This window comes from Phoxinus phoxinus (assembly GCF_949152265.1).
Source record: "Phoxinus phoxinus genome assembly, chromosome: 3".
In the NCBI taxonomy this organism is placed as follows: domain Eukaryota; kingdom Metazoa; phylum Chordata; class Actinopteri; order Cypriniformes; family Leuciscidae; genus Phoxinus; species Phoxinus phoxinus.
In genome coordinates this window covers 15,565,727-15,581,499 of record NC_136878.1, presented here as the reverse complement: position 1 = coordinate 15,581,499, position 15,773 = coordinate 15,565,727, and the positions used below count along the sequence as shown (strand labels likewise).

Sequence of the window (15,773 nt, the reverse complement as noted above, 5' to 3'; positions counted from 1 at the left end):
CTTAATTAAATTAAAGACAACGTTTCCACATGATTGCATTACGCATTTTAAATAACCAACAATTTATTTAAATGAATTTCCATCGTGTTGTACAAAATTCCCCATTAAAAAATTCCCATTAGATACAATGAAAGTGGAAAACACGCATACATTTGATTATGGCCATTGGCCATTAAAAAATATGTCTGTAATCTCAATGCAAATGAATTAAGTAAACTTCCATTTTTCAAATATACTGTAAATGTAAATGTATTGCATGCAACCATTGTTCCAGTCTTCAGTGTAACATGATCCTTCAGAAATCATTCTAATATGCTGATTTGGTGCGGTTTTTTTTGGTGTGTTGTGCTGGTTAATATTTTTGTGGAAACTGTGATATTTTTTTCCCCACCATTCTTTGACGAATATACTGTAAAGTAGAAAAGAACATAATTTCTTTGAAATAGAAATGATTTGTATAGCTTTACTTTTGATGATTTAATGCATCCTTACTGGATAAAAGATTACATTTCTTTAATTTCTACTATAATTGTCTCTTGGAGGAGATATCTCGTCTGACAGCATGTTTTACACCTGCCTTTTCATTCTCAGTGCGTTCCTTTGTGCTTAAATCTCTCTTTCCTTTGGGTGCAATCAGGTGACGTGTTTCTTATGCACCATAATGGAGTTAATGTCCCATTTCATGGCCATCTCTTTAAGATGTCAGATGTATGAACTGTTCATTTAAAGCTCTGCCGTGTAACAGCTTGCTGAGACTTCCTCACTCTGTAATGTGCCCCCAAATCACCTCCAAAGTTGCAGTACATAATTAACATAAAACTCTCATTAAAAGTGCATCCCGCACAACCGCCAACATTCTCAGCTGTGGCCCATTTTGTCGAGTCACACATCAAAGACTTTGTTCACACTGTGCGTAAATCCGATTTGTTTTTCAAATCCAGTGTTTAGCACTGACTTTCTACACTGTCATTTTATAAGTGATGAAGTCTGATCCATTTGTTCAGATATATATATTATAGATGAATTTGCAATGTGCTGTTCAGACTATAAACAAAGCCAAAGATTACGATCTAACAAACATTTCCTCTGTGGATTCATGAATGCTGTCAGATTATAGTGATGTCTCTATATTTGCACATGTGGTCCTTAGTGAATTGAATTTCTGGTGCACCTTGGTTTTTTTCCCACCTAGAATGAGATGAGAACAGAAAATAAGCTAGAAATGGAGTGAGAGAAAGAGTGATGGTGAGTAAGTGTCACAGGGGTTTAATATTTCTATGCCAATTTAGGAGTAGCACCACAGGGACATCTCTGTTTTGGTCACACTGATAATGAAGCATGCCGAGACTCCTATCTGAGATTGATGTAACCTCCCTGTTGTGTACAGCACAGCCCCAGACATGTTATTTCCAACTTCTGCTCTGTAGAGGAAAAGAACTGTTAAGAGTAAAATATCATGGCTCGTGTGAACCTCCAGACACCTGCTCTCTGAACATAGCTGCAGAATAGAAATAATGTTTATAAACGTTATTATACATTTATACATATAGTGATGAAATATGGGTAGGTTCTAACAAACAAAATTGGTTTCTAATTTATTCATTATTTGAATTTGTTGGATGTGTAACAGGTCATTGAATATGCCTCAAGCTTATAACGACTGAGAAATGTGATTATAAAGTGATAGTGAAAATACCAAGCAGACATGTCTTATGTCTTATATTTTTAAATACATAGTTGACCTCAACTGATAATATTTAATAATATTATATAATTGACCATAAGTAATATTTTACATTGACTTAGTAAATGCTGATTCAGCTTATCAGTATAATTGAAAGCTATCAATTTTAACATTCATTATAGGCTTTAAAAATAACAACTTTTAATTTTAGTGTAAAACAGTCTCCACATAAACCCATTATAATAAATGTCACATTTACCTGTGCCGTTCAGCATATCATGGCAGTTTTTTTACTTGCCCTGTTAAAATGCACAAAACTTTCTGTACTTTCTTAAAGTACTTTAAGATTTTTAGGTAGGTCTAACCGGTCAGATATATACAGAAATTGAATACAGTTATTAAACACTTCACAGTCTTCACTGCATAAATTATAAAATAAATATAGATTATTACTTATTAAAGGGGTGGTAAAATGCCATTTTCACAAGATGTAAAATAAATCTCTAATGTCCCCAGAGTGTGTGTGAAGTTTTAGCACAAAATACCCCACAGATATTTTTATAAAGCATGTTAAAGTTGTCACTTTTTGAGGATTTGCAAAAACGCACCGTTTTGTGCCTGGCCCTTTAAATGCAAATGAGCTGCTGCAGAGGGCGGGGTTTCAAGAGCTCATGTGTGTTAGCAGCTGCGATTACCTCACGCAGACACACTAAAATGACAGAAACTGTTCTGTCTTTAATGTTAAAACGGAGTCAGACAAAGATGGAGAGACTCAAGAAGTAGTGACAACATGTAGAATGCAACAGTCTCTAAATGGTTAGTTGATGAATTTAGGTTGCTGATGTGGAGTTAACTTTCTTCAATTAGGATATTCTGTGATGGTAATCTATAAATCGCTCGTATAGGAACTGTTGTGAGATGCACAAAGAGTGACTTTCGATTGCAAAAAAAAGCAAATATCTTCCTTTGCTTTGAACTTTGAGCGTTGTAACTTTGCAGATGTTGTTTATGCTCAAACAGCAACATTTCACACTAAAGTTAGAAAAGTGAAATCATACTTTACCACCCCTTTAAAGCTACAAAAGTTATTCCGTCAAAAGCAGTGTGTGATTTTCTCTTTTGTTCTTTGATTATCTTTAATGCAGGTTAATCAGACTGCTGTCAGACTGCTGTCAATTTCTGTGGTCGTGGCTCCTCAACGATGGTACAGTCAGAGAGGTTCAAGGATGGTTGTTGTCACTGTCTTGTGAACAAAGATAGCCTGCGATAATTTTCTGACAGTGTTAGAAATTTAACATGATCATCTCACAGTTTGCTTTATTTTAAAATACCAAATAAAAATGCAACATGAAATGGCGTAATGATCTACGGGACATGACGCTAAAACTTAAAACCCACTTACCACGAGCTCCATTTACAAAATTGGTATGCCAATCCTGGTATCCTCAAAGTGTGATTCATTTTGCTCTATTTGTTTGCCACTTGCCCATGCTGATGACATTTTATTCATCATACATTGTACATACATGTCCTACCCAAGTTTATTAGATCCATGTCCCAGTCATTCTGACACAGACGCAAGTTACTACATGGAACTCATACACTACCGTTTCACTTTTACTGTGAGTTTTGCTTTGCTGAGCATTTTTGTGAGCGTCTTTGCTGAATAAAATCAATCAACTTTCTAGAGTATACTGTATATTTTATGTTTCTCTTTAGAAGTTAAAACCCTGCACAACCTCAGGGGTTGTGTGATCCCTCAGAGAAATGCTAATCTCTTGCTACCAGCTGTGGAGTAGTGGGTCAGAGTTTTGGAAATGAGATGTCTCAACCCCACATGCAGCACATTTGGTCAGTTTCAGCTCAGTTTAATGAAGAGATACAACAGCTGATTTCCAGGGTGCCTGAAGTACCAGGAAATGTTCCCATTGAGCATTTGTTTGCAAACAGTATTTTTAATGTATAGTGCTCTTCAGTTGGCTAAATGGTTATTCCATGTTGTGTTATATAATTTTTCCCTTTCCATGTTGGGCTTTTATGTCTTACTTTTATTGCTCTTTCCAAGGCAGCATAAGCGGCTTCAGATATTAAAAACATGAAATGACAACCCTCTACAATGGAGGAAATCACTTGCATATGCGACCAAATTTCACAAGAGACGACTAAAAATGTCATTAATTTGCCAATGGCTAGTAAATTGTACGATTCCAGTCGCCTGTAATTGAGTTGGAGGCAAAAAAATAAAAAGTTTAGCACAGATATAATTTTATTGCCTACTGCGCTTTATGTGCTGTCGCTTGGCTTTGGTCAGTCACTTTGGTGTTGCTTTCGCTCACACACACGCTATCACCGTGAGAGAAAGAGAGAGCACATGCAGGGCTTGTTGACTGAACTGTCACTGTCCAGATCAGACCAGTGCTGTGTCGTCATGAAAGTTTATCATTTGCATGCTTTTTTAAGCCTTGCCAATTTAAACATTCAAGTGCAAGAAAGCGTAAAAGGTACGCGCTGTGTGAAAAGTTTTGTGCACATCCGAAGCACGCGCCCAGAAAACCGCATCTGACAGCATGTGAACATTGAATTAATCTCTCTTTCAAGTCTTCTTGCGCTTGAACGGACAATTTAACACAAAATTATGTCAAAATGTCTGTCTTGGCGTATAGTATCCTAGTAAACATAGTCGGTTACTGTATGTCTTAAAGCTACACTGTGTAACTTTTTTAGTTTATTCTTAGCTAAAAACACTAGTTCTTTCAAAAATATATGTGCTCATTAATGTATATTTACTTCGTTCAAGTAATAAAGTATTCTCGTGAGTGTATAGTATGCCATTGAAAATACATACAGGTGAGGGGTTCGAATGTCGGTCGCCATGTTTCCCCTCCATCTTGAAAGTACATTAGCCAAAGAGGGACATACCCGTTAATTCAAGCTTCGCCTTTCGCGTCTCTGCAATTCACTGGCATCGGCCCTATTTTTATTTTTTTCCTTTCCCTCTACCTCTACCTCTCCCTCGCACCTCCGTCACATCAACTGATCTCTGCTCACGGAGAAAATGATATAGCCTACAATGTAAACTTTGCCTTACGCTAGTGATGTCGTACAATATACAGAATAACGATAGCACTGATAAAAGTTACTTTACTAAGATTAGCTTGCATTCGTCTGGGAACCTGATAGCTGATGTTAGCTATGAAATGGTAAAAAAATAACGAAAACATAAAACTATTATTCATTTTACATAGATGTCATAACCTATATGTTAACTGACAAATTAAATTACTGCAAATTATAATAGTTTTCTAAAGTAACCTCATCACTTGAAGGAATACTCATGGACGAGGTCGAACTGGAAGCCATGTTAATCTTGGAATACATTGGCCACCGTAGGAGTTAAAACGAAATTGGAATTGAGAGGAACAGAAACTAATATTCACTGGATGGTCATATACCTTTTCACCGCTAGATGAGGGTAAAAATCACACAGTGTAGCTTTAAGTGAATGTAAAAAGTTGAGAAAGAAAACGCATGTGTACTATCAGTTTATTGGATCTGTGTGCATTATGTCTTAAAGTGACTGCACAGCAGCATCATTTTCTTGCTCCTGTCTGTATTTAATGTTAATCAAACAACAGACTCACTGCAAAAAATCACTCAATGCTTTTGACTAAATAACTTTTGAAACTTTAATAAAGATGGATCTTTATTTAATCTATACAGTGAAGATTATGCAGTGTTATTTTATATTCGATGAGGCTACTTTATTCCATTTCTTAACCTAATCTACAGAAATGCACACTGATTATTTCATTTCCTATCTCAACATATTGATTGCTTGCTAATGACTAAAGAGGAGGCTCTCAGAAAAGTCCAGAGCAAGGATTCTCTGTATTCAGATTATTAATTCTAGGAAAGCCATTCGTCTCTCTCTCTCTCTCTCTCTCTCTCTCTCTCTCTCTCTCTCTCTCTCTCTCTCTCTCTCTCTCTCTCTCTCTCTCTCTCTCTCTCTTTCTGTGCTGTGGATTATTTAACACCATGGTAAATAACTAAAACAGTCTTACTTAAGCTGGGGACACACTTAACGACTGTAAGGCTGATTATGAATGTAATGTAACCCAAATGCGCTGAGTCAGTTGCGTTCAGTCGGTGTTCACAGTCGGTGTTTAAAATCAGTTTCAGCTAGTCTTTAAGTGTGTCCCCGACATTAGTCTTTTTACCTCCATCCTTCATATTTGGCTCTCATCTTATTGTTCCACATCAGGATCTCACAGTTGACAAGTTACATCCTATATAAGTTGTGAGAATAACAATTTATATGATTATAAAATACCCCATGTGTTCAGTGAGGATGCCTTAATTTGATTAAATGTAAAAGTATTTCCACAAAAATATTAAGTAGCATAACCGTATAAAAAAAAATAAAAAAAGAGTAAAAACTTTTTCACGTGTGCTTTTTTCAGAGCTGAAATCTCAGGCCCGGACCACACAGAACGTGTTTTTGCACAGCCCTTACGCTATATAATTTAACATTCAGAGTTTTCCACTCTTTTTTATGGCTGGTGTTAATCCCATTGGTTGACTGATAATCCCATTGGTGGACTCTCTCTTTCTCTTCTTTGTCACAGAGGCTACGAGGACCCCATAGAGGCTGAATTAATCGACGAAAGACACCCCTACATCCATGGCATGTACCCGGCACCTCTTGCCCAACCCGAGAGGGGCAGCATGGCCAGTCTTGACCGCATGGGGGGCCGTCGCTCACCCTCGATTGACAGCATCCGCAAAGATCCGCGCTGGAGGGACCCCGACTTGCCTGAGGTCATCGCCATGCTAGGTCACCCCATCGATCCGGTCAAGTCCAACGCCGCCGCCTACCTGCAGCATCTCTGCTATGAGAACGACAAGATAAAGAAGGATGTCAGGCAGCTGAAGGGGATCCCAGTGCTGGTGAGCTTGCTGGACCACCCTAAAGCTGAAGTTCATCGCAAGGCCTGTGGAGCTCTGAGAAACATCTCCTATGGCAAGGACCACGATAACAAGGTAGCCATCAAGAGCTGTGATGGGATTCCTGCTCTCATCCGCCTGCTGAGGAAAACCAATGACATGGAAGTTCGGGAACTCATCACAGGTATGATATGATCATCTTCAGCTGCGCCATTACATACTGAAATTTAGCACTGTGACCGTAAAAAAATATATATTGTGAAATAGGTTGTATTGGGGCGTTGTGCACCTCATTTTGTAGTTTTCTTTTTGGGTCATCATTTTTGGTGTTATTAATAAGACATAACCGAAGAAAGTTATAAGTAGTAGTTCAAGAAGTGTAAGACGTGTCTGTCTGGTAGTATAGTTTTTGTTTAGAGTTGATTGAACTGACCAAGACATGTGGATGTATGACTTCTACCACAGCATTTTGTGCAAACGTAGTTGTTATGTCCCGCAACTTACAGTAACTATTAAAGATAGCTGCATTTATTTGACCAAACATACAGTAAAAACAGTAATATTGTGAAATATTTAATTTAATACCACAAAATTATACTTTTTTAATGTACAATGTAATTTATTCCTGTGATGGCTGAATTTTCAGCTGCCATTACTCCAGTCTTCGGTGTCACATGATCCATCAGAAATCATTCTAATATGCTGATATGCTGCTCAAATAACATTTATTATCAGTGTTCAAAACGGTTAGACTGCTTAATGTTTTTGAGGGAAAAAAATTCACGATTCTTTGATTAATGGAAAGCTTGAAAGAACAGAATTTATTTGAAACCAATTTTTTGTAACAGTGTAAAAGTTTCTGTCAGTTTTAACAATTTTATTAATCTGAAATTTGAGAGATAGATGTTAATGGTGGATACGGTGCGAGTCGAAATTCAGTTCCAGATAAATCAGGCTTTACCCTGTGTGACTGCCTGACCAATAAAAGTAATATTCAGGCCAATGACAAAAATAACCTTCCATCTTTTTAGCTTGTACGTCCTAAATCTTCTATGATTCATTCATTTGTATTTTTCTCATTTCATCTAGTCATGCTTGGCAAGCATCCTTCTAATACTCGCCACAGGCCTCTTGCCAAGTTTTCACGTTTAAATACCAAATGAGTCCAGACTGATGTTGTCTGAATCCAGGTCAGTCTTTCAGCGGGACTGCAGAGCAGGGTCTTCCATGTCACTGTAAAAGCACTCTGAGGTTTATGTGTCTCCTGAGGTTTATGTGTCTCCTTCTGGGACCTTAATCCCACGACCTGACATACATTTACTATACCATTGAGAATGCAAAAGAGATTCGTCTTCAGACCGAACACACAAAAAACACAGGGGGCAAAGACGTGTGTTTGCATGCATACACAATATATTTTATTACTGGAAGCGGGAATTCATGTCATTTACAAAATCTTAAGAAAAAAAATAATAATACAAATTTGTATGAAATAGTTACATTATACCATTCAAAAGTTTAGAATCTGTAAGATTGTTTCACGTTTTTGAAAGAAGTCTCTTCTGCTCACCAAGGCAGAACAGTTATAACAGTAAAAAAAAAAAATTTATATATATTTTTTAAAATGTAATTCTTTCATATGATGGCAAAACTGAATTTTCAGAAATTGCTTATTAATATCAATGTTGAAAATGTTTTTTTCAGGATTCTTTGATGAATAGAACGTTCAAAAGAACAGCGTTTATTTGAAATAGAAATATTTTGTACCATTATATATTTATTTACCTAAATGTGTCCTTGCTGAATAAAATAATTGCTTTAAAAAAAAAAAAAATGTGGATGGTAGTGTACTGTATATGCTTTTAAAAGTGCAGATCTTTCCTCTACTAGGGTTGGTGAATCTACTGAAAGAGAAAGTCTTTCTCATAATGACATTGACTGATGCTTCTCCAGACCAGACATTCAGCTTTTTTACAGACCACAGAAAAAGTTTCTGGTGTGTGAAATACCTGAGTGAATCCTTGTATTGCTGGAGTGTGAAAGTGACGTATACAGGCTCTGCAGCCTCAATGATTATCTGTCTCAGTTAAAAATAGCTTCTCTTCTACGGGATGGAGGGAATATAGTGTGTCAGATTCAAACCGAGCCCTGGAGAGCCGTGTGGTTTATCTGCAAGGCCCCTATGAAAACACTGCTCTCACAATGGTCTTTCACCAGCCTGGAAAATCGGGAATGTTTTTCTACAATTAAAAATAATTGCAGGACTTTAAAAATAGGTTCACCGTGTGCTCTTGAATCTCATGGTTGGTACCCCTGTATTGTCAGCAGCACAATTTGCACCCTCATCCAAGAGCCTCATTGTGTGGATATTGCTAGTACTTTTTTCTTTCTGCTTAGAATTTTTCATTACCTTTTCCTCTTTTCAGCATTATTTTTAATTAAACTGTCCGTTTTAATTTGGTGACCCTGTGTCAAATGTTCTTTGTGTGCTTTGAATATTTAGCAGCTCATATTAATATTTTTATATTAAGGTGGTCAAGACTGATACAACTTCAAAGCAACATAATTTCCTTTCCAGAGCTCTCCATCTTAAATGTTAAAACTTGTCTTTTGAACTAATTTATCATTTAATTACAACTGAACAGCTACAGTAATATGTTTATACCAGTGGCTGTAAAACAAGCTTCCTTGTCTGCGTTCTGTATCTTTGTATCTGACGCAACTCTCCAACTTGCTCTAATTCTCTATTTCTCTTTATTTTCTCTTTGTTTTGCTGCATGCAGTATCTAGCTGAAACAGATTTAAAACGTAGTTCCTCATTCCGTAATCTGTGGTTATGTTCAGCGACTTTTTCTGCTAGTTTCATTATTACGCCAGTAGGTGGCGACAAGTGAGGGAGTCAGCGAGTCATTCTCATCCGATTTGTTCAAAACTCTGATTCATTCAGGAATGAAACGCGTGACTTTCCCACAAATGTGTCACTTGATGAACATGAACGGGTTGTGTGATGCGTTATTATCCTTGAAAAACGTACACAAAACTGGAAGGTCAAATAAAATATTATCTAAGTTACATTAAATAGAGCCATTTTGAAACCAATAATAATAACTAAATGATTGATTTTGATGACTTTTGTACTATAAACCATTTTAGTACTGTGTTGGATCTTACAGTTGAGTCCTTGTTCTTGTTTATTACTGTCTGTGTACTCAAAGGTCTATTTGAATCACCTAATGATATGTTTAAAAGGATATGTAAGGGCATTAGAAAAGGCCACTAAACGTAGCTTACAAAATGATGTTTGTTCAGAAATTCCAGAAGTTCAGAGTATGGTGGCATTTCTGAGATGATTACATCGTTTACCCTTCTTCCTGTTTCTTTCCCTCTGACTCGGATGTCCAATCAGTGTATGATGAATGGCAGGGGGCAGGATGGGACTGTAATAGCCCTAAGTGAATGGCCTGTTAGAACAGCATGTCTGCTGCTCCCAGGAAATTGAATTAGCTGGGAGGCTCCAATGACAAGCAGGAAGGAGTAAACTCAATCAGGCTGCACCTCTTGCGAGGTTCAGCTTCCCTCATGTGGGTTTCATTGGCTCCTTTTGTATTAGATTTGTGGGATATCCAGGAACTTGGAAAAGATGGCAGGGGAACCAAACAGATAAGACACCAGATTACCGGTATATTGTTTTTACCATTATATGGTGTGTGTGTTTGAACAATTAGCATTATTTTGTATAAATATACACAGATAAGCCAAATCATTATAATCACCTGCCTAATATGTTGTTGGTCCTCCGCGTGCAGCCAAATCAGCATCGACCCAATGAGGCATGGACTCTACAGGACCCCAGAAGATGTCCTGTGGTATCTGGCAACCAAGTTGATAGCAGCAGATCCTTCAAGTCCTGTAGGTTGCGAGGTGGAGCCGCCGTGGATCGAACTTATTGGTCCAGCATATCCTATATATGTTCAATTGGATTGAGATCTGTGGAATTTTGAGGCCAGGGCAACACCTTGAACTCTGTCATGTTCCTCAAAGTACCATTCCTGATCAATGTATGCAGTGTGACAGGGTGCTTTATCCTGCTTAAAGAGGACTTCCACCAGGGAACACCATTGTCATGATGTCATGATGCAAATATGTTTAGGTTGGTGGCATGTGTCAAATTTACGTCCACATTAATGGCCAAACCCAGGGTTTCTCAGCAGAAATCCACTGGCTTGGTGCATCCAGGTGCCATCACTTCCCCTGGTAAAAGGCACACGTACACAGCCGCCCACGTGATGTAAAAGAAAACGTGACTCATCGGACCAGGCGACCTTCTTCCACTGCGGTTCCGATGCTTTCGCCGGTGGACAGAGGTCATCATAGGCACTCTAGTTGGTCTGCGGCTACTTATCCCCATTTTGCAGCAGAGTGAGATACATGTACACTGTGTGTTGTGACACATTCCTCCCAAAACCATCATTACAATTTTGTGTGACTTGTGCCAGAGTAGACCTTCTGTTTTTTCAGACCAGACGGGATAGCCTTCATTTCCCTCGTGCATTGATGAGCCTTGGGCGCCCAACAACCTGTCGCTGGTTTGTGGTGTGTCCCTCCTCGGACCACTGTTGGTAAATTCTCCACTGCTGAGAATTGCAACCCACAAGCCTTGTTAGAACAGTTTGGCCCTCGTCAAAGATGCTCAGATCTTTATTCCTGCCCATTTCTCCTGCATCCAACAATGTTGATTACCAGAACTGATTTTTTGCTTACCATTTAATCTAGTACCCAGATTAATGATATTTGCTTCACCTGTGACTGGTCATAAAGTTTTGGCTCATCACTGTATGTCCCTGTATTCAGTCTAGGAGATTTAAATTTCATATTCATAATACATATTCATATTTTATATAAATATCTATAAAATGTTATATATAGGCTACTTTTTATTAATCAAGCTTAACTGGTAATACATCAAATAATGAGTCATGGAAAATTCAAGGTATAAAATGTATTAAAAAGTCAATTGGCTACAATTTGCAGGAGCTCATTTATTTGACCAAACATGCTGTAAAAACAGTAATATTGTGAAATATTATTACAATTTAAAATGACATGCATTTTAAAGTTTAATTTATTCTTATCCCTGAGAGTAATTTCTAATTGTGTACATGTACTGTACATTATTGTAATCACTGGTTAAAAAGGCCTTTGACTGTTCCAACTTGCTCCTGTTGTCTGCCTCCTATTAAAGCCAATGAAGTGAAGTTAATCACCATGTGCTATGTATTGACCTCTACATCTCCTCTGACTACAAGCCTATCTGACACAATAACACATGCACGAGCGCATGAACTGGCCGGTAATGATCCATGCTCCTTAATGTTCCACTTTACCAAGTAGACATTCCCAGGTACTGCAAGGGCCATGTGTACGGCATCTGTTATCTGGGCTTTAACCAGGGTCTAATGGCTATTCAGCGCCTAAGAGGTGATGGCAATGAAGCCTCCTTGCAGATGGCAGTACAAATTTGGCTATTATTAGAAGGTAAATATATTTATTTTGGGGGCTAAAAGAACCCGGGCCCTCATTACACAGATCTATGACATGTTTATAGACGTCTTGTCTCCTGTTGTAGTTTTTGTCTGCAGAAATGGATCTGGAAGTAATTGCAGAGCGAGAAGAATGATGATGTGTATGAAGGGCAGGAAAATAGATTCAGAGTTGTATCAGGATGTACATTTGTATGAGTTCGTTGTCAGCTATGTAAACACTTGCTATTTCTGTTTTAGCCAAAATGCCCTCCGGTCCAGAGACTTCATTTTTGCTAACCCAACAGAAGACAGTTTATTTATCCACTCTACATTTCCAAGGGATGCAGTAGCTGAACGTTGCTTGCCAAGTTAATAAAACAAAGGCTAGTCTTAACTGTAGCGTATATATGTCTGCTGGCTTATAGAACAAGCTTCTGTTTTATTGTCTAGAAAACAACAGCCTGTCCGCTTCACATTGTTTACTCTGATACATTTTTCTCAAACTTTGCTTCTCCTTTCCATTTTTTCCTTTCCAATCCTTCATACCTCTAATGGAGGTTCCTGTCGAGAAACTCAGAATCGATGCTTTCATAATGCGTGGTGCATGTCAACAGATCTAGCAGCAGTGCCACATTTTGTTTGTAGCTCTTGTGTCATGTTAAGAGATGTCAATGTAACAGATCCTATTTTCTCATTTCTTTTCTCTCTCCTGTTTCTTTTCTCGTCTCATTGCACCTGTTAGGAACACTTTGGAACTTGTCCTCCTATGAGCCACTGAAGATGGTGATAATTAACCACGGGCTTCAGACGATGACTAATGAGGTCATCATCCCTCATTCGGGCTGGGAACACGAGCCGAACGAGGACTCAAAGCCACGAGATGCAGAGTGGACCACCGTCTTCAAGAACACATCTGGATGTCTTAGGTACACTGGTCTGATTGACAGCCTCTTCAGCATCCTCGTCAGCTGACCTAGAACAATGTCAATGAATCCTATTAGTAATTTAGTTTTTCCAAGTTTCTGCTAAAGCCTTTGACCCATGCAGTCTAATTTGATTGCTAAAAGGTTTTACAGTAACAAAAGAAATACATTTGTCTTTTTTTTAAGATGGTCTGTCTCTCTCAGTGGTATTTTAGTATTATTTATGTACTAATTTAGTATTTATTCATATTTTGAATTAGATTTTTTTTTTACATTTTCAGTTTTTTTGTAGCACTTTACAATAAGGTTTCATTTGTTAATATTAATTAGCTGCATTAGTTAACTCAAACTAACAATGAACAATACTTCTACAATATTTATTTATATTAATGTTAATCTCAGTATTTATTAATACATTTCTAAGATCAAAACTTGCATTTGTTAATATTTGTTGCATTTGTTTTACAGTGCATTAACATTAGTTAATGCACTGTAAAACATGAACATTTTTATTAACTAACATAAACAATATTTTGTTCATTGTTAGTTCATGTTAGTTAATGCATTAATGAATGTTAACACACGAGACCTTATTGTAAAGTGTTAACAGTTTTGTTTAGTAATTTATTAGCATTTTTATTATTTTCTGGGGGGGTTTTCTATACACTACTCGTTATATCACTTTTCCGTTATTCCCCACAAAATTAGACAGAATCATAATTTATTTTCATTTTCTTCTAAATTATTATTATTATCTGGTGAACTTATTAGTAGCTTCTAAAACTGTCTCTCTGTGTTTTCACTTCCACAATTGCTGTTATGAGTCAGCGTAACATCATTAACTGCACATCTGTCACTCATATTATGTGTTCATGACCCGCCTTGTCTCTTCCGATGACGAAATGCCACTACACTTCTGTTTTCTTTTCAGTACATACTAACCCAGAGAAACATTTGCTATACGATTACTACAAGCAGCATTTGTATGTGATTTTCATGTAATTTGGGCTATTTTTATTTTTAAGAATAGAGGATGTTTCCATGAGAAATGCTAAGCAGGTGTAACGTTAGTAAATGCTACAAATAAACACATTTCTGTCTCATCATTTGACCAAAATCCATGTTAGATCGCAATCGGAAGTTATTACAAACACCCAAGGGTAGTTTACAGTGAGTTTTGAGTAAAAGCATAGTATTAATATAATGAATTGTCATGCTATTTGTAGCTATAATTCACCACCTGTTATAGATACAGATACAGTTATATTTCATGATGTATGTTGTCAAAAAAATAAACAAGTTGGAGAATGCGCAACACATGTAATGCCAGTGTAAAGTAATGCAACAACTTACATTTGACAACGGCATTCTTGTCATCTTTCCTCCTTATAAAACCGAAGTAATGTCAATATTTCCAGCCGCTGAATGTAAGATTTTCCATATTACAAGGTAGCTTGCTGCAATGGTGGCATCATGTGCACGCGTGAGTTGTGAAGATTATGAAAATTAATCTACGGTTTAATAGGGTTTAAAGCAACAGAAATGACATGGTGATGAGCTATTTTATGGATGGTAACTATAATATTATTACTAAAATAAAAAATTTGTTACATTACTGGTTACTGAAGAAAGTAATATTATTATGGTAATGCTTTACTGTCCAACACTGATTTTAACTAGATATGGTTCCTGTGTACAAGGGGTAAAAGAGCCAATATAAATGTTTAGCTTTGAGAAGATGATCATTTTTGCCCATGTGAACAGCAGTTAAAATGAGCTGTTGCCAGTCTTGGGATGGTTACTTTGGAAATGTAATAGGTTACAGATTACAAGTTACCCTATTTAAAATGTAATAAGTAGTATAACTATATAAAAAATAGTAAAAATTGACATACTATCCTTTTTACCACTATGTGCCCTATTTTAACGATCTGAAACGCAAGTATCAAACGCGAAACGCAAGTAACTTTGTGGGCGGATCCCGTAATCTAAAAGGGGTTGGTCTGAAGTAACTTTGTGGGCGGACGCAAATCTAAAAGGGGTTGGTCTGAAGTAGCTTCATTATTCATAGGTGTGGTTTGGGCGTAACGTGAAATAAACCAATCAGAGCGTCATCTCACATTCCCTTTAAGAGCAGGCATGCTTGTTCCATGGCGGATTGCTATAATAACGGCGGATTTCCCAGGCGCACACCAGGAGCGGTTCACAGCAGAGAAGACCTACGTTCTTGTCAGGGCCGTAAAAGACAGAGAAGTGACATTGTATGAGGACGGGAGAAACCCACCCAAATTAGCTTCAGTTAAACAGACGTATAATAATTTGGGTAAATGTGTAAGCTAGATTTATGCCTATTTTTTTCACATCTTCATGGACACACAACAATGATTTCCCTCGTGTGTTAATACGTTTCTTTGTAGTAATGTATGATTTGCAAAAATGAAAACTCCTGCATCTGTAGATTAGAGAATCAAAGTGTATGTGCGTTGTTCACACGCTACATAGCCTAATGGCCAAGCATGCGCCCTTAAAATACCTGACTAACTCGCAACGTGCCGCTGACTTTAGACTAGGTTTTTCCTGCTCAGTGGCGCAATTGTTTTCTAAAACTGCAAAATAGCACCAGGGGACGTTTGCGCCGAAACACGCCTCCTCTTTTCACTGCACCGCCCCCGGGAGCGCAAGTTCATTCCCTAATTTACG

At 37.5% G+C, this 15,773-nt stretch overlaps 1 protein-coding gene across 31 annotated transcripts in view; it reads left to right on the top strand.

Annotated features, from left to right (window-relative positions):
- Nucleotides 1-15,773, top strand: part of arvcfb (ARVCF delta catenin family member b) — a 229,897-nt gene that overhangs the window by 172,780 nt on the left and 41,344 nt on the right. For all 31 annotated transcript variants that reach the window (XM_079605642.1, XM_079605643.1, XM_079605639.1 and 28 more), the window contains 2 exons: nucleotides 6,310-6,812; nucleotides 12,893-13,076. In XM_079605642.1, the coding sequence (XP_079461768.1) occupies nucleotides 6,310-6,812; nucleotides 12,893-13,076 (687 nt within the window). The remainder of the gene's footprint in view (nucleotides 1-6,309; nucleotides 6,813-12,892; nucleotides 13,077-15,773) is intronic.